General features: G+C 46.2%; 1 protein-coding gene across 3 annotated transcripts in view; it reads left to right on the plus strand.

Moving 5' to 3' along the window:
• HEATR3 (HEAT repeat containing 3) overlaps positions 1-25,984 on the plus strand; it is an 86,943-nt gene that overhangs the window by 20,241 nt on the left and 40,718 nt on the right. For 2 of the 3 annotated variants that reach the window (XM_051833897.2, XM_008275057.4), the window contains exons 12-13: positions 13,880-13,968; positions 22,871-23,014. In XM_051833897.2, the coding sequence (XP_051689857.2) occupies positions 13,880-13,968; positions 22,871-23,014 (233 nt within the window). The remainder of the gene's footprint in view (positions 1-13,879; positions 13,969-22,870; positions 23,015-25,984) is intronic. The other variant, XM_051833898.2, reaches the window with a different exon arrangement.

The raw sequence follows: 25,984 nt of genomic DNA on the forward strand, positions 1-25,984 counted from the left end.
GTATATGAGCAGTCTTAAATGTTCATAAAAAATGCATAATATGAAAAAAAATTCATGACTTTAAAAATTGTTTGCAGCAAAACAAATTTTTAATTTCATTTTAAGATTTATTTATTCATTTATTTGAAAGGTAGAGTTACAGAGAGAGGGAGACACAGAAAAAGAGATCTTCCATCTACTGATTAACTCCCTAAAAGGCTGCAACAGCTCAGGCAAGGCCAGTCCAAAGCCAGGAGCCAAGAATTCCATCCGAGTCTCCCACATGGATGGAGTGCCATCTTCTGCTGCTTTCCCAGGAGCATTAGCAGGGAGCTAGATCGGAAGTGGAGCAGCTGGGACTCAAACTGGTGCCCATATAGATGCCAGTGAGCAGGCAGTGGCTAAACCCACTGTACCACAATGCTGGCCCCTTCCACAGCTTTTCGAAGTACCTATGTATTTATAGTTGTGAATGATACAGTCAAAAAAAGGTATGCAGGGTAGGTGTTCAGCACAGCAGTTAATACACCACTTGGAGGCCAGCGCCGCGGCTCACTAGGCTAATCCTCCGCCTGCGGCGCCGGCACCCCGGGTTCTAGACCCGGTCGGGTCACTGGATTCTGTCCCGGTTGCCCCTCTTCCAGGCCAGCTCTCTGCTGTGGCCCGGGAGTGCAGTGGAGGATGGCCCAAGTGCTTGGGCGCTGCACCCCATGGGAGACCAGGAGAAGCACCTGGCTCCTGCCATCGGATCAGCACAGCGCACCGGCTGCAGCGCGCTGGCCGTGGTGGCCATTGGAGGGTGAACCAACGGCAAAGGAAGACCTTTCTCTCTGTCTCTCTCACTGTCCACTCTGCCTTTCAAAAAAAAAAAAAAAATACACCACTTGGGATTCCTGTATCCTGTGTTACATTTGGGTTGGATTCTCATCTCTGCTCCCAATTCCAGCCTCTTGGGAGGAAGCAGATGATGGCTTAAGTAGTTGGCTTCCTGTCACCCACATGGAAGACCCAAATTGAGTTCCTGGCTTCAGCGTGGCCCAGTCATGGCTGTTGCAAGCATTTAACAAACATACTGGTGGAAGGGAGATATTTATTATCTGTCTCTCTGCCTTTCAAAAAACAAAACAGATATGCCAGAAGAGCTTTTTTTTTTTTTTTAATTAAAATGTATCCAATTATGTCAAGCCAATCAGGGCTGAATCATAAATATCATAAAGTCTTCATTCAGATGTTTGGTAGTTCTCTGTTTGGGTAATACAAATATGTGATAGAAAATTCAAGTTATATTAGAGGACATAAACTGAAAAGCTACCCACCCAGTTCCTCTCCTAGAGTTAAATCACTATTGTACTAGTTTTCTTCCAGAAAGAATCTCTGGGTGTGAGAGGTGTGGGGTGTGTGTGTGTGTGTGTGTGTGTATGTGTGTATGTATCTGTCTGTCTGTAAGGAACGTGGCAGGATGCCTCACAATTTTACCCCTTGCTTTTGTCTTATGTGTATCTTTCTTCAACTACCTTCACATGGTAGGAGCCAAATCTCTTGAAAGTCACAAGTCTCTGACACAGATTAATTTCACTTGCACACAAAACACTTAAGAGAAATATGTTATTGGGCTTGGTGTTGTGGCGTAGCAGATAAAGCTGCAGCCTACAACACCAGCATCCCACATGGGTGCCAGTTTGAGACCCGGCTGCTCCACTTCTGATCCAGCTCCCTGCTGATGTGCTTGGAAAAGCATTGGAGTTTGACCCAAGTGTTTGGTCCCCTGCCACCCATCTGGGAGATCTGGAAGAAGCTCCTGACTTCTGGCTTCGGCCTGGCCCAGCCCCAGCCGTTGCTGCCATGTGGGGAGTGAACCAACAAATGGAACACATTGCTCTCTCTCTAACTCTGCTTTTTGAATAAAATAAATCAAATCTTTTTTTTTTTTTTTTTTTTTTTGACAGGCAGAGTGGACAGTGAGAGAGAGAGAGACAGAGAGAAAGGTCTTCCTTTGCCGTTGGTTCACCCTCCAATGGCCGCCGCGGCCGGCGCGCTGCGGCCGGCGCACCGCGCTGATCCGATGGCAGGAGCCAGGAGCCAGGTGCTTTTCCTGGTCTCCCATGGGGTGCAGGGCCCAAGCACCTGGGCCATCCTCCACTGCACTCCCTGGCCACAGCAGAGGGCTGGCCTGGAAGAGGGGCAACCGGGACAGAATCCGGCGCCCCGACCGGGACTAGAACCCGGTGTGCCGGCGCCGCTAGGCGGAGGATTAGCCTATTGAGCCGCGGCGCCGGCCAAATAAATCAAATCTTAAAAAAAAAAAAAAAAAAAGTTACAGGGAGAGGAGACAGAGATATCTCCCATCCACTGGTTCACTCCCTCAAATGGCCACAATGCCTAGGACGGGGCCAAGCCAAAGCCAGGTGCCAGGAGATTCATCTGGTTCTTCCACATGGGTGGCAGGGGCCCAAGGACCTGGGCCATCTTTTGCTGCTTTCCCAGGCCATTATCAGGGAGCTGAATTGTAAGTGGAGTAGTTGGGACATGAACTGGCACCCATATGGGATGCCAACATTATAGGCAGAAGCTTTACGCACTACGCCGCGACACCTGCCCTGCCGTTCTTTTTAAGTGATCTGGCTTTACAGGATTTGATACATGTTCTTCTAACGTATTTTTCATAATTCATATGGTAGAATACCATTTAACCTGATTGAATTAAATTAAGGGCACTCAAACCAAAAACAACAGAGTGAGGATGAGCATTTGGCCTAGGAGTTAAGATTCTGAGTTGGGACACTTAGATCTCTTATCAGAATGCTGATGGTTGAGTCCCGGCTCTACTGTCCGTTCCAGCTTCCTGGCGATAGGGGGAGGCAGTTGTAGTGGCTCAGGTACTTAGGTTCCTTCCCAGTGTGGGTGACCAGGATTCAGATCCCAGCCTTTGGTTTCAGCCTAGCCTGTGTCTAGCTATTAGAGGCCCTTGGGGAGTGAGTCAGCAGGTGGAAGCTCCCTGTCTCTTTCTGTCTCTCAAAAATATAAATATTTAAGATAGAGACTGAGAGAGAAGAGAAAGAAATATCTTGTATAGTATAGGAAAATTCTCTGTTACTCTGCATGTATTCCTGGGGTGAGACTGATTATGAGAATCTGCTCTTCTGTCAGCAGTTCAGATGGAGAATCTTTGAAAAGTTTGCTTTCTCCATTAACTTTAGAACCTCATGAGCAAATATCTAACTCTAGTGTCATATACACTGTATCCGGAGTATCCATATGTATCTTTGCTAACTGTTTACCATTTATCCTTCTCAGACACAACATTAAATCCAAGAACTAAACTCTTAGATGTTCTAAAATTGTCACTGTCATTTTTTTTTTACTCAGTAAATAAATGTTCAGAAACCCATATTTGGCTGTTGACCTGCCTCTCCCACCCATCTGCACTGGTCAGTTCAGAGGTGTTTCCAGGCGCCCCAGGCTGTGTGTGTGTTCATTGGCTAGGATGGTCACATGAAAGCCATGCCTAAGAGAGGTCATGGTCAGGATAGGAGCAGCGCTGGCCTCATTGCATCCTAGGCCAGGACTGGACAAGCACAGGAGTACACAGGTGGCTGCTCTAGACTGAGCTGGCCAGTTGACAACTGCAGTTTCTGGTTTCTTTCCCAGTCTTCTTAGAACCTGGAAGAAATCTGCATGATAGGAACACAGGAGCTTTCCCCTACATCTGGCCTCTGGCTCCCACCAGCCCAGCAAGATGTCCATAGGGTGGGGCAGGGGAGAGCTGCTATTGCTCATCCCCACTTCCATCCTCCCACTCCTGGGGGGAGGCAGGGAGCAGAGCCAAGTCAGGGAGTCCACAGCCAGCACCCCTGGGGAGCAGGGCCTGCCCACGTGACTTACTGCCTCCAGCACCTGCCCAGCCATGAGTTATCGCTGTCAGCCCGAGTTCTTTACAAGTTGCCATCTCTTGCTTCTGAGCTGTTTCTCTGTAAGTCTAATCAAGGTACTTCAGCCCTGTCTGTCCACAGCCAGCAGTGGGAAGAGTTTATTTGACTTGAAATTAATGCACATGCTGTGTGCCTGTACTACAGGGAAAACACTTGGGTCTGTTTCCCCCATTCAGCTGCCTGTGTGTGGGCCCTGAGGTTTGCACATTCATTAAAGACCCCAAGAAAGGTCGTGCCACACTGAGCACCAGAGAAATACTGGGTAGTTTTGAATTGTGGGAAAATGTAACCAACTGTTTTGATTTTAAATTGATTTCAGTTTTGTGGCTATTTTTGACATAATCTTTCTGTTAAATCCAGAAATGTGACAAGATGCAAGATTAAGAGCACATTCCTGTGTCCTGAGAGCCATGATGTTGTTTTTATAGATACCAAGGATACCCAGGGGACAAGACGCTGTTAGAACAGCAGGGTGTTTTGTTGGTTTGTCTTTAAGGTTTATTTATTTATTTGAGAGACAGAGTTACAGAGAGAGGGAGAGACAGAGAGTCTTCTGTCTGCTGGTTCACTCTCCAAACAGCCACAACAGCCAGAGCTAGATCCAAAGCCAGGAACCAGGATTCTTCTGGGTCTCCCATGCGGATGCAGGGGTCCAAGCACTTGGGCCATCTTCCACTGCTTTCCCAGGCACATAAGCAGGGAGCTGGATCAGAATTGGAGCAGCTGGGACTCGAACTGCTGCCCATATGGAATGCCGGCACCACAGGCAGAAGATTAACATACCAAGCCACAGCGCCAGCCCCCACCAGCAGTCTTAAATTCATTCATCTGATGGTGTGGACTCTCTTGCCTCCAGGGATTTGTAATTTGAATTGACCTTCCACATGCATTAGGCTTGCATTGCAAATGATAGGAGAAAAGTTGTTACAGAGAAAGAAGGGTATTAAAGTGCTCCCGGACTGTCCCCGTTGATCAGGACCCTTCCTCGTATCCTGTGTGTGGCCTTTGTGCCTGACACTGGCATTCGGAAAAAGCGAGACGGGAAGCATATCAAAAAGTATTACAGCCGTTGCTTATTTTAGGTTAACAGTAAATTTTCTTACAAGAAGGAAATTTTGATAAAGGATAATTGCTGATCCAGTATTTAGAGATGATTTTCTAATACAGTCCGAAACATTAGGATATATTGAGTAACATAGTCCGAGTTCTACAAAGTGTGGCCTGTGACTGGAGAATTTGGTGGGGAGGATGGGGTTAATGGCTTTCCTGTGTCACCGTGTTTGAGAGGGAAATGACTGAGGATCATACAGCCCTGTCCAACTTGTTTACATTTTAATGCCAAAACGCAATTCTAAATCATTATGAAATTTAGTATGCTTTCTGTGTATGTGAGGATGCATCAACACGTGGGTGCATGCTCACCTGCTGTCATTGTTTAGGGGCAGTCAAGTCCCCCAACCTTCCCGTTGGGGTGTCTACCTCCAGCCCAGCTTCCACTGCTGTTGAGGGGGACTGGAGAGTCACCTCCTGAGGTGAGGGCTGAGTCAACCCTGTCGTACTCTTCCCAGCTTGTGACATCTGAGCTGTGGCCAGAAGGGAAAGGGGCCCTCATGCGAGGACACTGAGCTGGAGGGAGGCAGGAAGAAAGGGACCGAGCTGAGAGCAGGAACTGAGAATATACAGGACCCTTGAGTTCTGACCTTGATCTGTCTGGCCCTGGTCAGCTGCTGAAGCCTGAATTGGGTCTCTCACTTGGGCACTTCTACTTCCTGGCTTCTGTCCAGGTGCCAGAACCACGGTTTGTTTTTAAGGTTTATTTATGGGGCCGGCGCTGTGGTGTAGCTGGTGAAGCCGCTTGCCTGCAGTGCCAGCAATCCATATAGGCACCAGTTTGAGTCCCGGCTGCTCCACTTCCAATTCAGCTCCCTGCTAATGTATCTGGGAAAGTAGTAAAAGATGGCCCAAGTCCTTGGGCCCCTGCACCCACATGGGAGACTTGGAGGAAGCTCCTGGCTTTGGATCGGCACAGCTGCAGCTGTTGCAACCAACTGGAGAGTCAACCAGTGGATGGAAGATCTCTCTGCCTCTCCATCTCTCTGTGTGTAACTCCAACTTCCAAATAAATTTGAAAGGCAGTTAGAGAGAGATCCTCCATCTGCTGATTCACTCTCCAAATGTCTCCAACAGCCAGGTCTGGCCAAGACTGAAGCCAGGAGCCCTAAGCTTCTTCCAGTTCTCCCACGTTGGTGCAGGGGCCCAAACACTTGGGCCATCTTCCGCTGCTTTCCCAGACACATTAACAGGGAGCTGGATCAGAAGTGGAGCAGCCAGGACTCAAACCGGCGCCCATATGAGGTGCCAGCAGTGCAGGCAGTGGCTTAACCTGCTATACCACAGTGCTGTCCCCAAAGAACCACAGTTTTTGATCAGTGAGCTGTGCCTATCAGTGATCCGAGAGTTGAGAAATTAGCCATCTCAAAACTTACCCAAAAAAATGGAATTAAAAGATAGTGCTTGGGAATGGCATGGTAGTATAGCAGATAAAGCTGCTGCCTATGACATTGGCATCCCCTGTGGGCACTGGTTCATGCCCTGGCTTCTCCACTTCAATCCAACTCCTTGCTAATGGCCTGGGAAAAGCTGTGGAAGATGGCCCAAGTGATTGGGCCCTTAGCACCTGCCTGGGAAACCCAAATGATACTCCTGGCTCTTTGGTTGAACCCGACCCAGCCTTGGCTGTTGTAGCCATCTGGAGAGTAAACCATTGGATGGAAGATTGATTTATCTCTGACTTTCAAATAAATTAATTTTTTTAAGAATTATGTATTTTATTTGAAAGAGTTACACAGAGAGAAGAGAGGCGGGGCGGGGGGGGTCTTCCATCCGATGGTTCACTCCCCAGTTGGGTGCAATGGCCAGAGCTGCGCCATTCTGAAGCCAGAAGCCAGGTGCTTCTTCCGGGTGCAGGGGCCCAAGAACCTGGGCCATCTTCTACTGCTTTCCCAGGCCATAGCCCAGAGCTGGATCAGAAGTGGAGCAGCCAGGTATTGAACCAGTGTCCATATGGATGCCAGCGCTTCAGGCTAGGGCATTAACCTGCTGCTCCACAGCGCCAGCCCCTAAATAAATAAATCTTTAAAAAGGAAGAAAAAAAAAAGATAATGCTGGTGAGAGCCAGTGTTGTGTTGCTGCAGATGAGGCTGCTGTTGTAACACCAGCATCCTATATTATTATATCAGATTGCTGTTTCAGGTCCTGCCTGCTTTGCTTCAGATCCAGCTCCCTGCTAATGTGCCTGGGAAGGGAGTGGAAGATGGCCCAAGTACTTGGGCCCCTTGCTACCCATGTGGGAGACTAGGATGGAGTTCCTGACTCCTGGCTTCAGCTTGGCCCAGATGTGGCTATTGCAGTCATCTAGGGAGTGAACCAATGTGTAGAAAGTCAGTCTGTTTCTGTCTGCCTTTAAAATAAATAAATAAATCTTTACAAAAAATTTACCTTGTGGGGCTGCCGATGTGGTGTAGCAGGTGAGGCCACTGCCTGCAATGCCGGCATCTCATCTGGGCACGGGTTCGAGTCCCAGCTGCTCCACTTCCGATCCAGCTGTCTGCTGTGGCCTTGGAAGGCAATAGAAGATGGGCCAAGTCCTTGGGCCCCTGCACCCCTGCACGCATGTGAGAGACCCAGAATAAGCTCCTGGCTCCTGGCTTTGGATCAGCCCAGCTCCGGCCCTTGCAGCTGTTTGGGGAGTGAACCAGGAGAGAGAGGTCATCCATCCACTGATTCACTCCCTAAATGGCCACAACTGCTGGGGCTGGGCTGGCTGATCTGAAGCCAGGAGCTAGGAGCTTTCTCAGATCCCTCTACTGCTTTTCCCAGGCCATTAGCAGGGAGCTGGATTGGAAATGGAGCAACTGGGACTGGAACTGGCACCCACACGGGATGCTGGTGCTGCAGGTGAGGCCTAACTACTCTACCACAGTGCCAGCTGCCTCCCCCCAGCCTTTTTTAAAAGAGTGATTTATTTGAAAGGCAGAGTGACAGGGAGAGACAGAAAAAGAAGTCAACCTACTGGTTCATTCTCCAAGTGGCTACAATGGCCAGGGCTGAAACCAGGAACTTGGAACTCCTTCTGGGTCTCCCATGTGGGCTGTAGGGACCCAAGCATTTCAGCCATCTTACACTGCTTTCCAATGCGTACTGCAGAGGCTGGAGTGGAAGTGGAGCAGCTCCAGCTCAAAAATACTCGCTTCTACAAACTTTGAAGATCCCGTGTTCATACTGTTACATCAGGGATAACAAGAAAGTTTTCATTAGAATCTCTTTGTTGGCTTAATCAAGTTTTATGTGCATTCCAAATGCTTTTTATCTTTGTCTCCATCGAAGACTTGGTTTTCCAGACATCAGCTTTTCAGCAATGTTATGTTTTCAAATTGAAGCACGTCTGTTGTTTTGCTCCAAGTTTTTAAATTATGTATGAGTCTCCATTTCTCCAGTGTTTAGAAATTAGAAAGGTCTTTCTTGTTGCAGTTCCGATGGTAGTGTCCCATTCTGGGATATATTTCCCGTTCCCTATCAGAATACTGAAAATAAACATGCAGAAGTCACCGAAATGTGATCTGCTTGATGTCCTCTGTGCCAGGCCTGTTACAGCCCTTCTGCTGTCAGAATTGGTGCAGGGGGAGGGGGTGGCATTGGCACCTCCTCCCTTGTGTAGTTCTTTTGACATTTACTTAGTTTCTTTGACAATACCACATCCATTGACCTTTTGCTGAGAGTTTGGCAAAAAGGCACAGTGGTTTGGAGTCCTTTCCAAAATTGGGATAAATGACCAGAAATGTGAACTAAGTAAAAAGTAAAAATTGCCCAATTTTTTGCCTTTGGGGAAAATCTGGCACATAATGAGAAATGTTAGTATAGGTTAGCTTTTGAACCTCAGGCAATGGTTGATTCCTAAGAAGGAAGGGCAGAAAGCCCTTCTGAAATATGTTTTGTTGGTATTGAGTTCATTCTTTCTAATATAATTTGGCTTAAATCTTTTTTTTTTCTGAGCATTATTATTTTTTATTTATTTATTTATTTTTAGCTTTATTTAAGTTATAAAAGTTTCAAATATTTCACATGCAGATTTAGGAACATAGTTGGCTTAATCAAGTTTATGTGCAATTTGTGAATTTTTGGACTGCATTTAGAGCTTTAACCAAATACCACATTTCAGAGCCAAAGCGATAACTTTTTTTTAGATTTATTTTATTTATGTGTAAGTCAGAATTACAGAGAGAGGGGTAGAAACAGAGAGAGAAATCCATCTTCCATCACTGGTTTACTCCCCAAATGGCTGCAACAGGTAGAATTGGACTAAGTTGAAGCCAGGATCCAGGAGCTTCTTCCTGGTCTCTACCTGGGTGCAAAGGTCCAAGCACTTAGGCCATTCCCTGCTGAAGATTTATTTATTTACTTGAAACTCAGAGTTACACAGAGAGAAGAGAGGCGGAGAAGAGAGAGAGGTCTTTCATCTGCTGGTTCACTCCCCAGTTGGCTGCAACAGCTGGACCTGTGCCGATCCGAAGCCAGGAGCTTCTTCCGGTCTCCCACATGGGCGCGGGGGCCCAAGGACTTGGGCCATCTTCTACTGCTTTCCCAGGCCATAGCAGAGAGCTGGATTGGAAGTGGAACAGCCAGGACTAGAACCAGCGCCCACATGGGATGCCGGCACTTCAGACCAAGGCATTAACCTGCTGCACCACGGCGCTGGTCCCACTTCACACCAATTTTTTAAAAAGATTTATTTTAATTATTTGGAAGACAAAATGATAGAAAGCTTCATCTGCTGAGTCACTCCCCAAGTAACTGGAGTAACTGGGGCTGCAATGTGTCAAAGCCAAGAGCCAGGAACTCCATCCAGACTCCCATGTGGATGGTAGGGACCCAGGTTCTTGGGCTGTCTTTTGGTGCTTTCCCAGGTACATTAGCAAGGAGTTAACTCAGAAACAGAGCAGCTGGGACTCAAATCAGTGCTCCTATATGGGACAGTAGCTTAACCCACTGTACCATAAGATCAGCCCCTCGCACCAATTTTTGAGTGTTTGTTAATTACCAGGCTTCATAAAAGGCATTTTTTACCGCATCTTCCTGATGCAGAGATTGAGATGTAAAGAGGTCAAAGAACCTCTTCAAAGTCGTTCATTCTTTCAGCACCTATTTATCGGGCATCACTTCATATCACATGCTGTTCCAGATCCTAGGGATGCAGGTGTGAATCGGATGGGCAGGGTCACTATGTTCACGGAGCTTGCATTCTAATGCAAGTAAATAGTTTACACTGTTTTGGCTATGAAGAAAAAATACAGGAAGCAGGGTTTTTGTTTTGTTTTTAAGGTTTATTTATTAGACAGGAGAGACAGAGAGAGAGGTCTTCCTCTCCAACCACAATGGCTGGAGCTGTGCCAATCTAAAGCCAGGAGCCAGGAGCTTCTTCTGGATATTCCACACAGGTGCAGGAGTCCAAGGACTTGGGCCATCTTCCACTGCTTTCCCAGGTGCACTAGTAGGGAGCTGGATTGGAAATGGAGCAGTAGGGACTCAAACCCATGCCCATATGGGATGCCAGAGCTGCAAGCGGTAGCTTTACCTGCTACACCCCAGCGCTAGCCCCAGAGAACAGGTGTTTACCCTCGCAGTTAAGATTCCCACATCCCACATTGCAGTGCCTGGTTTCATTTCTGGCTCCGGTTCCTGATTCCAGCTTCTTGCTAATGCAGACTCTGAAAGGCAGCGGGTGGTTGGATTCCTGCCACCCACGTGCAAGAACTAGATTGTATTCTCGTCTCCTGGTTTTGGCTTTAGCCCAGCCCCTGCTGTTGCAAGCATTTGGGCAGTGAGCCAGTGGATGGCTCTCTTGCTCTGTCAGCCTCTCAAATAAAAATAAATGTCAGAAAACTTTTTTTTCAGGATTTATTGTATTTATTTGAAAGGTAGAGTTACAGAGAGAGAAGGAGAGATTTGGAGAGAGAGAGAGAGTGCACGTGTGCTTTTATCCACTGATTCACTCCCTAAATGGCTACAATAGCCCGGGCTGGGCCAGGCCAAAACCAGGAGTCAGGTCTCCCACATGGGTGCAGTGGCCCAAGGACTTGGGCCATCTTCCATTGCTTTCCCAGGCACATTAGCAGGGAGCTGGATTAGAAGTAGAGTAGCCAGAACTCGAACTGGAGCTCATGTGGGATGCTAGCATTTGCAGGTGGCAGCTTAACCTGTTACACCACAATACAGCCCCCAGAAACACTTTTTAAAAGAAAAGAAAGAATGGTATGAGATGCTATGTTAAGTTAGTATGGAAAGACCTCTCTGAGGAGTTAATATTGTAGCAGAGACTAAAATGAATTTAGGGGTTGGGAGCATTGTGGTGCAGTGTGTTAAGCTGCTGCTTAGGTTGCCCTTGTCTCATATTCGAGTCCCTGGGATTGAGTCCTGCCTTGACTTGCATTCCAGACTCCTGCTCAAGTACATGGCAGGCTGCAGGTGATCACTTAAGTACTTGGGTTCTGCTACCCACATGAGAGACATGGATTCAGTTCCTGGCTCCTGGCTTTGACCTGGCCCAGTTCCAGCTGTTGTGAGCATTTGGGGAATAAACCAGCAAATGTAGATCTTTTGTATTTCCCTCTCTCTGTCACTCTGCTTTTCAAATAAGTAAATAAAACTTCTAAAAAAAAAAAAATTAAGTGAGATGGGGTAATGTCAGATGCAGGATTCCATCCCAGGTCTGCCTGATCCTAAAGACTTCTTACCTGTTTTGTGGCAAATACAGGGACACTTTGCTTTGATATATAATATACAAGTATATCTGAAAATGAGAAAGCCAAAAAGTATGAGTCTTAATTAGGTTTGTGCAGAAGCTGCCCCTCTTGCACCAAACAATCTAAGAAGAAGGGATCAAAGCCAATACAGTGTACAGGCTTTGGGCGCAGAGGTTAGGATGCTGTGTGGGATCCCTGCGTCCCGTAACAGAGTGCCTGGACGAGTCCCAGCTGCACTCTGAGTCCAGCTTCCTGTTGTGTATCCTGGGAGGCAGCAGGTGATGGATCAAATATCTGAATCCTTACTCCCCACAGAAGAGACCCAGACTGAATGCTGGACTCCTGGCTTCAGCCTCGCCCAGCCCTTGATATTGGGAGCATTTGGGAAGCAAGCCAGTGGATAGACGATCTCTCTGTTTCTTTCTCTGTTTCTCTTTCTAAATAAAATTAAAACAGACCTTCTCCAGTGTCCTTCCATGACAAGTCAGGGCAGGAAGCCAAGATATCTGTTGCTGTTTAATGAATTGTGGCTCAAAACAATAACAATCATTATTTATTTATTATTTCCCACAGATTCCCTGGGTCAGGAGTTCAGACAAGGTGCAGTGGAGATGTTTGTCTCTCTTCCACACTGTCTAGGGCTGTGGAAACACTAGAGGGAGTTTTGCTGCCTTGTTTTCCCCCGGGGATATTTGCAGGATTCAGTGGAGGCATTTTGGGTTGTTGCAAATTGGAGGTTGCTGCTGGCACTAGGAGGGTAGAGACCAGGGATGCTACTTAACATCCAGGGCCCGCGCTGTGGCTCAGCAGGTTAAAGCCCCAGCCTGCAGCACCGACATCCCACGTGGGCTCTGGTTCGAGTCCCGGCTGCTCCACTTCTGATTGAGCTCCCTGCTAATGTGCCTGGGAAAGCAGCAGAGAGATCATACAAGTCTTTGGGCCCCTGCACCCACATGGGAGACCCAGTTGAAGCTCTTGGCTTCGGATCAGCTCACCTCCAGCTGTTGCAGCCATTTGCAGAGTGAACCAGTGGATGGAAGACCTTTCTCTCTGTCTCTCCCTCTCTCTGTAACTCTTTCAAACAAATAAAATAAATTTTAAAAACAAAACAAAATGCAACATCCTGCCATGCTGAGGAAACTCCTGCACACCCACAGCAAATAAGGAGCTGTTCCAGACTGCTGATGTTGCTGAGGTTGAGAAGTGCAGGTTTAGGTCCTGTGGGCAAGCTCAGAGGCCGGGAGCTGGGATCGTCTGAATCTTGCTCGCTGGCATGTTTGACAGCCCTGAGGTTGTCGGGCACAGCACCCACAAGTGACCTCTGCTTCCTCGTAATGTGATGGCTGGATTCCAGAAACAGCACACACAAGTCGGGTAGAAGTCCTGCTGCCTTTCCTGACCCCTCCTGTCAGTCACTTCCTGTGTCTGGTTGAAGAAGTCACAAAAGTCCCACCTAGGTTCACCGAGTGGAGAAATAGACTCCACAGCTTCATGGGAAGTGGCAGATGGCTGTGGCTATTTTTGGAATGTATGCTCCAGCACACCAAGGGAATTGCTTTCCCTCCCAGTAAAAAGGGTTAGGGAGCCTACACACCTGAATGACCATAATCCTTAGGTGTGGCAGTATTGGCGTAGTTGTTCATTGCTGCTGTTCTGTTTGTCCAGTTGGAAAGAAAGGTCAGAGAAGAATGAAGATGTACAAGCGTGAGAAGGGAAAATTGGGTCAGTGAGAAGCACAGAGAGGCAGCATGGCCCAGCCCTCCACACGCAACTGTTCTTGGACTTGGGACTGACAAGGAAACGCTAACTTAGGAGGTGGATGACTGCCCAGCACCATGGTGGAGGCAGTAGGCCTGCCCAGCACCGTGGTGGAGCTCTGCGAAAGGCTGAATTCCCTCTGGAGCCAGCTCAGTGTTGTCACGTGCTGAAGCACGCGTCAAGTGGAGACTGTCTGCTGCCCTGCCGAGACCCTTGCTGCCGTGGTCTTCATACACGAGATACGGGGGCTAGGAGACAGTTGGGCATAAGCACGAAAGGTTTTTATCAATAGCATACGCTGACATTTAGCATGTTTTGATTCTCGTGATTCTTTTTCTGCAAAACAGCTTGTGATGAAGCAGGAGAAATCTTAGATTTCATGTTTCTGTTTTGTGGTAACTCCTTGTGTTTCAGATTTTGCCAAGCATGCTGACTTCCTAGAAGCCGTCAGTAGTGCCTTGAGGGCACTTTTACAAACGATGGCCTCCAAGAACATTTCTCAGGTAAGATTTTTTTAAATTTTTATGTGAGACTGGCAAAGATTCTGTATTGTGGAGGCAAAATTCATTACTTAGCTTTTTAAAAAGTCTTTATTACTAGAATAATGTATCATCTTTGTAAGAAAGTAACAGAAGTGCGTAACATTTCTCCCTCTTCCTTTCCATCAGCAACATGGTTTTTTTCATTCATAGAATTGATGTGATGTGTGTGTGGTCAATAATTTATTTCAGGAATTTGTAGTCATCCCCTCCTGATCCTCCACAGTGGTCCACCTGTACCTGATAAAGCCCTTACCTTACCACTTCTGTTACCTTTTTTTTTTTTTTTTTTTAAGATTTATTTATTTTGTTTGAAAGAGTTACATAGAGAAGGAGAGGCAGAGAGAAAGAGGTCTTCCATCCGCTGGTTCACTCTCCAGTTGACCGCAATGGCTGGAGCTGTGCCAATCCGAAGCCAGGAGCCAAGAGCTTCTTCCAGGTCTCCCACGCGGGTGTAGGGGCCATCTTCTACTGCTTTCCCAGGCTGTAGCAGAGAGCTGGATCGGAATTGGAGCAGCCAGGACTCAAACCGGTGCCCATATGGGATGCTGGCACTGCAGGCAGTGGCTTTACTCGCTGTGCCACAGCACCAGCCTCCCCGTTACTTTTTCCTAAGGACATTTTCAAACATTGCTCAGAGCAGAAGTTCTTGATGCAGTGAATCCACATGCACTATCACTGAACCTCAGCAGTGTGGCAGCGTCTCCTCATTCCTGTTTCATTCTTCTCTGCATTTCTGTCTCCTGGATCCTATTAAAACAGATAAGGACAAGTGTGTGGAGCAGTGGTTAAATTGCCACTTGGGATGCAGGCATGCCATGTCAGAGTGCCTGGTTTGGCTTCCTGCTAAGCACACCCAGCAGGCACCAGCCAACGGCTCAAATACTAGGATCCCTGCTGTCCACATGGGAGACTCAGATGGACTTGCAGGCTCCTGACTGAAGTCTAGCCTAGCTCTGGCTGTTGCAGGTATTTGGGAAGTGAACTAGCAAATGTAAAATCTCTCCAACTGTCTGTCCTCTCTCTCTCAGCCTTTGAAGTAAAATGAAAACAATTAAACAAAATATTTTGAGAAGCAAATCATATTATTTTGCCCATAAATATTATATTTTATAATATACTTTATATATATATATATGTGATAAAATTAATTTTGGGGGGAAGATTTATTTGTTACAGAGAGGGACAGGCTGAGGCAGAGAGAGGGAGAGAAGTCTTCCATCTATTGATTCACTCCCCAGATGGCCACAACAGCCAGAGCTGAACTGATCTGAAGCCAGGAGCCAGGAGCTTCTTCCACCTGTCCCATTTGGGTACAGGGGCCCAAGGACTTGGGTCATCGTCCACTACTTTCCCAGGAGCATTAGGAAGCTGAACTGGAAGTTAAGCAGCTGGGACTCGAATTGGCATCCATATGAGATGCTGGTGCTGTAGGCAGTGGCTTTGTCCACTCTGCCTCTCAAATACATTTTTAAAAAAGTATTTAAATTGTCTTAAAAAAAACATTTTTGTCAAATCAGGATTTGAGCAAGGTTCACACATGACTTTTGATTGCTATTTTGTTTTTTTATTTTTAATAGATTTATTTATTTATTTATTTGAAAGGCAGAGTTATACAGGGTGGGAGGTATGGGGGTTGACAGATTTTCTATTCTCTGACTCACTCTCTAAATGGCCACAACAGCTTAGACTGGGCTGGGCTGAAGCCAGGAGTCGGAGCTTTTCCTGGTCTCCTACATGGTACAGGCCCCAAGCACTTTGGCCGTCTTCCGCTGCTTCTCTCAGCCAGCTGAGCAGGGAGCTGGTCAGAGTAGAGCGGCCAGCACTTGTACTGGCGCCCATATTGGGTGCTGGTGTCGCAGGCAGTGAGTGCCTTTACCAGGCCTGCCGCAGTGCTGGCCCTAATATTTTAGTTTCTGAAATCTTTTTCTTAATAGCTTTCTTGAGGTTTGTTTTTTTTTTTTTTTTTTTTTTTTTTTTTTAAGATTTATTTATTTATTTGAAGGGTAGTGTTACAGAGGCAGAGGAGGGACGGGATGGAGGTAGGGATCTTCCTTCCGTGGGTTCACTCCCCAGATGGCCACAACAGCCAGAGCTGCACCGATCCAAAGACAGAGCTGGAAGCTACTTCCAGGTCTCCCACACGGGTACAGGGGCCCAAGGACTTGGGCCATCCTCCACTGCTTTCGCAGGCCACAGCAGAGAGCTGGATCGGAAATGGAGCAGCCGGGACTCGAACTGGTACCGATGTGGGATGCTGGCACTGCAGGCTGGACTTTTACTTGCTACACCACAGTGCAGGCCCCACTTTCTTGAGTTTTGATTCACAATAGTGGCGTTAGTTTACTCACAGATTCTTAAACCTCAGAGTCTGTAACATTTTCCTTCTCTGCTGTCCTTCCCTTTACCCTTTGTTCATTGAAGAAGTGTCATTTTGTTTTCTAAAATGTTCCCTACGATCAGATTTGGTTAGTCCGTCATTGAAAATGTTGTTTGTTTAGCATGTTACTACGTCCCATGTTTCCTGCAAGCTGAGAATTACATCTACAGCCTTAATCATAATTTTTTGGCAAGAAACTCCATACCACTATATGTATTTCTTTTGTATCATAAACCATAAAATAGTGATTTAGAGGTTAATTAGTTGGTTCACGTGGTTTTAGCAGCCAGTGATTATGGTTCCCTAGATCCATCATTTCATTAGGGGGTTACAGAGTGGAGATAATTCCAATTTTGTCTTTCCTTTTAAACATTTATTTATTTGAAATTCAGAGTTATACAGAGATAAGGAGAGGCAGAGAGAGAGAGAGGTCCTCCATCTGCTGGTTCACTCCCCAATTGGCCACAAGGGTCGGAGCTGAGCCAATTTGAAGCCAGGAGCCAGGAGCTTCTTCCAGGTCTTCCACGTGGGCGCAGGGGCCCAAGAACTTGGGCCATCCTCCACCGCTCTCCCAGGCGGTAGCAGAGAGCTGGACTGGAAGTGGAGCATCCGGGACTTGAACCAGCGCACACATGGGATGCTGGCACTGCAGGCAGTGGCTTTACCCGTGACGCCACAGTGCTGGCCCCTTCTTTTACCTGTATCAGCTGTGAATCTGTAAATGTGAATTTTCATCAATTTTTAGTAGCTTTGAAATAGAGTTCATGCAGAAAAAGATAGGGTAGGTTTATGCTTGTTCTCTGATTATTTTTTCCAGGACAGTGAACTGTTGTCCTAGCACTCCCTGAACATGACCAGCAAGGTTTTCTTTTTCGGTATCATTATGCACTCGGTTTCAGAGTGTGCGCTCATATTCTCGGATGCAAAAATCATCCCACCTTAGACAGTAGAAATTGCTGTAATTGGTTCCTATATCTCTTTGACAGAACCCCACATCAAAACTCTAGGTTGTTTTTGTTTATCATTTGAAAAGTAGAGAGAGATAGAGAGATAGATAAAGGGAAGAGTTCTTATCCACTAGTTCACAACCCAAAAACCCACCCCAGGGCTTTTTGTTTATTTGTTTTTGCTTCCAGACACAGAAAGATGTCCCAAGCTCAACTTGTACTTTCCATGCTTAAAACCTAGAATGAGTTGTTTATCCAGGAAGGCCTGATTTCTTTCACAAAAAAATTGAATATTGAAGTACTTAAAACTTCCTACCATGTTGTCATCACTTCTAAACCTTTTAATTAAAATAGCTGAAGAAATATGTAATTCTTAGGAAGAGGAAAATAAACCATAAGTTCATATTGATATTTCCAGCTTAAATAGATATGGTGTTTTTACTTTTAATTATATTTTACATCTTTTGTGTGCTGCAGTGTAGCTTCTTATTTAAATTAAAATTATATTCTTTATCCTACAGAATGAATTTAATAGTTTGAAAATATAATTTTAGCACTATTGCATGTAGTATAAGGTTTCTTTGTGATTGTCTTGATTTTAATATATCCCGTTAGGGTTGTGCAAATTACTATTTCTTTTTCTTTTTCTTTTTCTTTCTTTTTTTTTTTTTTTGACAGGCAGAGTGGACAGTGAGAGAGAGAGACAGAGAGAAAGGTCTTCCTTTTCCGTTGGTTCACCCCCCAATGGCTGCTGTGGCCAGTGTGCTGTGGCCGATGCACCACGCTGATCCCAAGCCAGGAGCCAGGTGCTTCTCCTGGTCTCCCATGGGGTGCAGGGCCCAAGGACTTGGGCCGTCCTCCACTGCCCTCCTGGGCCACAGCAGAGAGCTGTTCTGGAAGAGGGGCAACCGTGACAGAATCCGGCGCCCCAACCGGGACTAGAACCTGGGGTGCCGGCGCCAGCCGCAAATTACTATTTCTTAAAGTTACCTGAAGAAATGCACTGCACACTTATTATAAAGTATCAGTTTGGGCTTTTTTTTTAAAGATTATTTTATTTATTTGAAAGAATTACAGGGAGAGGTAGAGACAGAGACAGACAGAGAGGTCTTCTATCCACTGGTTCACACCCCAGACGGCTGCAATGGCCAGAGCGGAGCCGATCTGAAGTCAGGAGCCAGGAGCTTCTTCCAGGTCTCCCACATAGTTCAGGTGCCCAAGGACTTGGGCCATCCTCCACTGCCTTCCCAGGCCATAGCAGAGAGCTGGATCAGAAGTGGAGCAGCTGGGACTTGAACCAGCACCCATGTGGGATGCTGGTGCTTCGGGCTAGGGCTTTAACCCACTGCACCACAACACCGGCCCTTAATTTTACTTTTTAATCACATAAAATATTTACACAGAGTTAAAACTGTGAAAAAAAGATAATTCAAAAAAAAATTGGTAAATCCATATAATGGAATATTATTAAGTCTTTAAAAAGGAATGGAATTCTGATACATGGTATAGCATAGAAAAACCTAGAAGATGTTTATCATAAGATAAGTAAATCAATCACAAAAAAACAACTGTAGTGAGAGTGCACTTATGGGAGGTATCTGGAGGAGATAAATTCAGAGAAAGAAGAACAGTGGTTACCAGCAGGAGGGAGCCATTGTTCAGTGGGTACAGCTTCATTTGGGGAAGATGAGAAAGTTCTAGAAATGGATAGTGATGGTCATATAATAATGTGAATATACCTCATGTTACTGAACTGTAACTTGAAGATGATTAAAATTGGTTGTGGCACAGTGCATTGGGTTATTCCACTGCCTGCCATGCGGGCATCCCATATCAGTGCTGGTTCAAGTCCCAGCTGCTTCACTTCCAGTCCAGTTCTCTGCTAATGTGCTTGGAAAAGCCGTGGATAATGACCCAAGTGCTTGGGTCCCTTACACTCAGGAGACTTGGATGGAGTTCCAGGCTGCTGACTGCGACCTGGCCCAGCCCTGACTGTTATGGGCATTTGGAGAGTAAACCAGCAGATGGAAAATCTCTCCGTCTCTGTCTCTTTGCCTTTCAAATAAATAAATAAATAAATACTTTTAAGATGATTAAAATGGGCCAGCGCCATGGCTCACTAGGCTAATCTTCCACCTAGCGGCGCCGGCACACCGGGTTCTAGTCCCGGTCGGGGCGCCGGATTCTGTCCCGGTTGCCCCTCTTCCAGGCCAGCTCTCTGCTGTGGCCCGGGAGTGCAGTGGAGGATGGCCCAGGTGCTTGGGCCCTGCACCCCATGGGAGACCAGGAGAAGCACCTGGCTCCTGGCTTGGGATCAGCGTGGTACGCCGGCCGCAGCACACTGGCCACAGCAGCCATTGTGGGGTGAACCAATGGAAAAGGAAGACCTTTCTCTCTGTCTCTCTCTCTCACTGTCCACTCTGCCTGTCCAAAAAAAAACATGATTAAAATGTTAGACTTTATATTTTTATCACCACCACAACCAAAAAAAAAAAACCTCCCCAGAATCAGAGAAGTTGGTTTGTTTGTTCCCATTCTTTCATTTCTACTATATTGCCAATCATCCTTCTTAAATATTTTCTATTTGAGGATGTGCAAATACATATTTGTTTATTCTTAAAAAGTATATATTTGTATTTCATCTTATTTTTAATGTTTGTTTACTCATTGGAAAGGCAGAGACTATCCCCTGGTTTAGTCCAAATGCCTGAAACAACCAGGGCCGGGCCAGGCTGAAGCCAGCAACCTGGAGCTCCATCCAGGTCTCCCGTGTGGGTGGCAGGGACCCAAATACTTGAGCCATTATGTGCAGACTTCCAGGAAACCGGACTGAAAGCAGAGTAGCTGGGCTAGAACCAGGCACTCTGATACTGGAGGTGTGGGGTGTGGGGCGTCCCAAGTGATAGCTTAACCTGTTGTGCCACAGAGCTCACCCTTCACTCCTTTTCTTAAAAGTGGTGCTTCTGCACCTTGCTTTTCTTTTTTCCATTATTGATCATTAGAGCACGTGAAGATTTTTCTCATTTCTTCTTTCAGCTTCATCACACTGTATTGTGTAGATGTTGCGTATTTGTTCAACCTGCCTGCTATTGATGGATATTTGGATTGTTTCCAGTCTTTTCTTATTACAGATAGGATACCTTTTTCATGTTGTTTTGTATTTTTGTCTCTGTGTCTTAGGAAGAGAGTCCTGGAGGGGGCTTGCTGGCTCAGAGAATGAATGGGTTTGTAATTTTCTAAGTATTGCAGTGGTCTTATCCTTAAGGTATGAGCCATTTTGCATCCCCACCAGTGGAGTTTGGAAGTACCTGTTTTGCCACAGCCTAGCCAGCAGAGTCTGTTGTCAGATTTCTTCCTGGTATGTGAGGGCGTGTTCCAGGGCCACACCCTGACCTGAAGCAGAAGCCTTGAGGAGGGGCCAACCTGTCCTCCAGGCGGATCTGGTGCAAGCTGATGGTTCAGGCCATTCTCCCTCCTTTGTACAGTGCTGCAGTTATCAACGTATTATTTGGCTGCACCACCCACTTTTGGGTGGGTCGTGCTCTCCCCCTGGGGCACCCCTCGCCCTGTGCAGTTGTTCTCACTAGCCCTGTCACAGTTCTGGGTGACTCCGACCCACATCTAGGGGACCCTCCAGTGGCTTGCCCTTGCAGATCTTAGCCTTTCTTTTCTTCACTGATCTTGTCTTTCTTCTCTACCTCGTCCCTGCACCTGCAGAGCAGTGCTCCCCCAACTGCTGTGCTCTAGGGTTTCAGGGGAATGTCTTAGATTTCTTACTGTTAAATGTAGTAGGTGTTTCATATAAATATGTACTCATTGTTACTTAAAAATCTTTGTATATTAGAGATTTTTTTTTTAAGAACATAAGTTTGGGCCGGAGTGTCTACAAAATGAGAATGCTAATAGTGCCTGGCTGCCCCATGGCTGTGGGGAGGATCAGAAAGCCCTCTACTGTAGATCCAGTGGACTGGATCAGTTAATGGTAACTCAATCAAAAAGCTGTCATATCTATATCAGTTTGAAAGGCCGAGTTACAGAAGGGCAGAGGGAGAGAGAAAGTCTTCCATCTGCTGGTTCACTCCCCAAATGGCCGCAACGGCAGAAGCTGCACTGGTCTGAAGTGAGGAGCCAGGAGCTTCTTCCGGGTCTCCCATGTGGATGCAGGGACCCAAGGACTTGTGCTATCTCCCAGTGCTTCCCCAGGCCAAGCAGAGAGCTGGATCAGAAGTGGAGCAGCCAGGAATCAAACCAGCACTCATATGGGATACTGGCACTGCAGGCAGCGGTTCCCCAAAAAATTGATATATAAAGATTGGAAATTTAAGACTGGAAATTCCCAGGATAGCTGTATAGCGGCTGTGAGCATAGACTGTCAGAGCTGGAAGAACCCTGGCTCTCATAGTGCTTTCTGGGGAGGGGAAGTCTACAGCTTGACCTGCTGAGTGACAGCATGGAGACTGGGCGTACAACTTTTCTGCCTTGCTTCCTCTTTACCTAGTGGGCTTGTGCACCCCAGACAGCTCCTGTGAATTGCTCTGGTAGAAACGCAACATGGTGGTGTGGTCCCCGGCAGCCGCGGCCTGGCCAGGAGGAATCCTGTCATTTGTGCAGTTTTTGTCATTAGAGTGTTTTCTGAGATACCTGGCACATTAGCTGTTAGCTGGTTGGCAGTAGTAGAGCAGATGATTCAGAAAGGAGTTCAATGATTTGGAGCTGTTCAGTTTTTGGTTTTTTTTGTTTGTTTGTTTGTTTGTTTTTTTACAAATGATGGTATTTAATGCTTAGTGAGTGTTTTATGTGCATTTCTCAGTCCCCATGGCAACTCTGAGATGCATACATTCATCATCCTCATGTTACTGATGGAAAACTGGGAACATGGTTGGATTAAGTTCTGCTGGGTTCCTGAGTGGCACCAAGTGCACTAGAATTGGGACCAGGGTGACGGACTTCAGATCAAGCCCTTCCTCACTGCGCCACACTGCTTCTTGCTGGAGATAGCCTGGGAACACAATACTTACATTCTCTGAGGACACCTGCACCAAAAATGTGTGCTCAAACCCCTTAAACCCAGAATTAACACTCCACAGCAGAAGCACTGCACCAGGGGACTTCCGAAAGTTCATGGAAATTCATATTTTAATTCAGTTTTTCCATGTGAAGTCAAGATGTAATGATTTTAACAGTCTTTAGTAATTATCCATTTGTTCTTAGGGTTTGAGGAACATATGCTTGTACTACCTTATATATGCTCAGCCAATTTTTATTATAGCTACATGACCCCATTTACGTTTGTATCGAGTCGTTTGCAAATGAAACTCTAAGGACAGGAAGTCCCTTGTAGAGAGGAGCAGGGCTCCTCTTAGTCCAGAATTGCTGGCTGTCTTTGGTATGATTAGAAAACATAACTTCCTGCCAGCAGTGAATGCCACTCTTAGAATTGTGCACTCTCCAGACCTGCAGAAGAGGTTCCTGTCAGTCCTGTCCGCACTTGCTCCTGCAGTGGAGTTGAAGGCTGCTGATGCTGTGCTCTCTCTCTCAGTGCATGACTCCTGAGCAGCTGATGACACTGTGCAGAGCAGGCGTCCACAGCAGTAATACGGGGGTTAGAGTGAACGTCGTGAGCATCTTGGGAATCACTGGCAGCGTCCTAGCCAAAGAAGATGGTACACTCGAAACGCTAAAGGTAAACCAATTTGCTTCCAGCCTGTAATGTTGAGTGAGCAGAAGGGAGGGAAAAGTAACCATTGGTACAGGATTTTTAAAAATTTCTGTGGACATATGAGAAGAAATGTCAAGAAGTCACTTATTAAGTTCTGTTACTAGACTGTGTCCTTTGGCTTAATCTGTCTGCTTGTATTAGATATGTATTTGAAAAGTTGAGCTATGTTTTGCCTTTTAACTTGACAGATAATTTTTCAAGAACAAATAATTTGTCTTCAGTGAAAGACCAAATGTGAAATTTTAAAAGATGACCATTGCCTTTGCTATTGCATAAAAAGCACACCTGTTGGGGCCAGCACTGTGGTATAGTAGACTAAGCCTCTGCCTGCAGCGCCCCTGTGGGCACCAATTCATGTTCTGGCTGCTCCTATTCCGATCCAGCTCTTTGCTTATGGCCTGGGAAAGCAATGGAAGAGGGCTCAAATGCTTGGGCCCCTGCACCTGCGTGGGAGATCCAGAAAAAGCTCCTGTCTCCTGGCTTCGAATTGGCTCAGCTCCAGTCTTTGCAGCCATCTGGGGAGTCAACCAGTGGATGGAAGGCCTTTCTCTTTGTCTCTATAACTCTACCTCTCAAATAAATCAACAAATCTTAAATATATAGATATCTGTTATATTCTCCTGCTTACAAGGAGTAATCTATCCAGTTTTCCTTACATAGCAGATAAATTCTGAAAATACCACACCATCAGTTCTGTTATCACTCCATACATTTTAAGTAGTAACTCATACTGCCAGTACAAAAGGAATCCACTTGACATATTTGCTTTAGCACTTTTTAAAGATTTCTTTATTCATCTTTCTTTATTCTTTCATTCTTTATTCATCTGAAAGGCAGAACAAGAGAAAGAAAGATTTTCCATCCCCCAGGTCACTCTAGATCACTTGCCAAATGCCTACAATAGCCAGACCAAAGCCAGGAGCCCAGAACTCTACTCTGGTCTTCCACGTTGGTAGCAGGAACTGGGCCATCATCTGCTTCATCTCAGGGTACATTAGCAAGAAGGTGGATCAGAAGCAGAGCAACCAAGACTTGAACCAGCCCTGCAGTTTGGGATGCAGGAGTCCCAGTCATTCAGTGGCTTAACCTGCTGGACCACAATGCCTGCCTGCTCCTGTTTCAGCACGATTTCAGTTCATTTGCTTAGTAACTGCATTGCTAGAGGTACAACATCTCTCGAAGGGCAGTATTGGTCGAATTACTCTTCATGGTCTTATCAATGCTGAAGTATTGACTACTGACTAATGGACAATAAATTATTTGTATAGACTACTAATTTTTTAAAGATTTATGTATTTATTTGAAAGAATTACAGAGAGAGGAGGAGAGACAGGGATTAAGAGAGAGAGAGAGCTTCCACCCCCTAGTTCACTCCCCAAATGGTTGCAATAGCTGAGGCTGGGCCAGGCAGAAGCCAGGAACCAAGAGCTTTATCTGAGTCTCTAATGAGGGTGCAGGGACCTAACCACTGCTTTCCCATGTGCATTAGCAAGGAGCTGGATTGGAAATGGAGCAGCTGGGACTCGAACTGGCACCCATATGGGATGCCCGCATTACAGATGGCAGCTTAACCTGCTATGCCACAGCACCGGCCGCCAATACCAAAATCTTCTAAAAAGTACTGAAGTGTAGTATATGGTGAAATTCACTTCCAGTCCTGTGCTCACCTCTGGAGAGGCAACCACATTACTGCGGGATTTCCTGATAGACTTAAGAGAATCTGCCTGCCTGGCTCGTGTGGGTGCACATGCACAGATGCGTGCATCAGTGTGTACCCACTCCCGGTCCCTTATGACTGGAATTTGCAAGATCAATCCAGTAGAACAGCAAGCCTCTCAGATGTAGGATTTTAATTTCATCACAATTCCACGCCCTAGCAAAAGTAGAGAAAGTGCAATGAATTCTTTGTACACATAAGCAGATTTAATAGTTATTAATAGTCTATCATATGTACCTCATGTACTGGCTTATGTTAGAGTAAATTAGACTTCATGGTATTTGTGTTTCTATTGGCTTAGTATATGTCTCTTAAAAACAGATATTTTCCTATAAAACTGCCATTATCATGCCTTAAGCAATTAAGTCATTTCTTATGAGTAATACCTGGTCCATATTCACAATTTTCTAGTTGAAAAATGTCTATTTACAGATAGACATTTTGTGTTTGGGCGAGGTCCTCAGGTCCTTTTTAACTTAAAACAATTCTCTCCCAGCACCATTCATTAACACTTTTTTTTTTTTTTAAGACTTATTTGTTTATTTGAAAGGCAAAGTTACAGAGAGGCAGAGACAGAGAGAGAGGTCTTCCATTTGCTGGTTCACTCTCCAAAGAGTTTTGTTTTTTGTTTTTGTTTTTGTTTTTTTAATTTGACAGTCAGAATTAGACAGTAAGAGAGAGAAACAAGAGAAAGGTCTTGCTTCCATTGGTTCACCCCCTAAATGGTCACTACAGCCGGAGCTACGCCTATCCAATGCCAGGAGGCAGGTGCTTCCTCCTGGTCTCCCACGCGGGTGCAGGGGCCCAAGCACTTGGGCTGTCCTCCACTGCCTCCCTGGGCCATAGCAGAGAGCTGGACTGGAAGAGGAGCAACCGGGACTAGAACTCAGTGCCCATATGGGATGCCATTGCCACAGGCGGAGGATTAACCAAGTGAGCCACGGCACCGGCCCCTCACTCTCCAAATAGCTACAACAGCCGGAGCTAGGCTAATCCGAAGGCAGGAGCCAGGAGCTTATTCCGGATCTCCCACATGTGTGCAGGGGCCCAAGCACTTGGACTATCCTCCATTGCTTTCCCAGGCCATAGCAGAAAGTTGGACGGGAAGTGGAGCAGCTAGGACTCTAACTGGCACCCATGTGGAATGCCAACACTGCAGGCAGCGGCTTTACCTGCTACACCACAATACCGGCCCCTCACCTATATTTTTATTTATT

The sequence above is a fragment of the Oryctolagus cuniculus genome, chromosome 18 (assembly GCF_964237555.1).
Source record: "Oryctolagus cuniculus chromosome 18, mOryCun1.1, whole genome shotgun sequence".
In the NCBI taxonomy this organism is placed as follows: Eukaryota; Metazoa; Chordata; class Mammalia; order Lagomorpha; family Leporidae; genus Oryctolagus; species Oryctolagus cuniculus.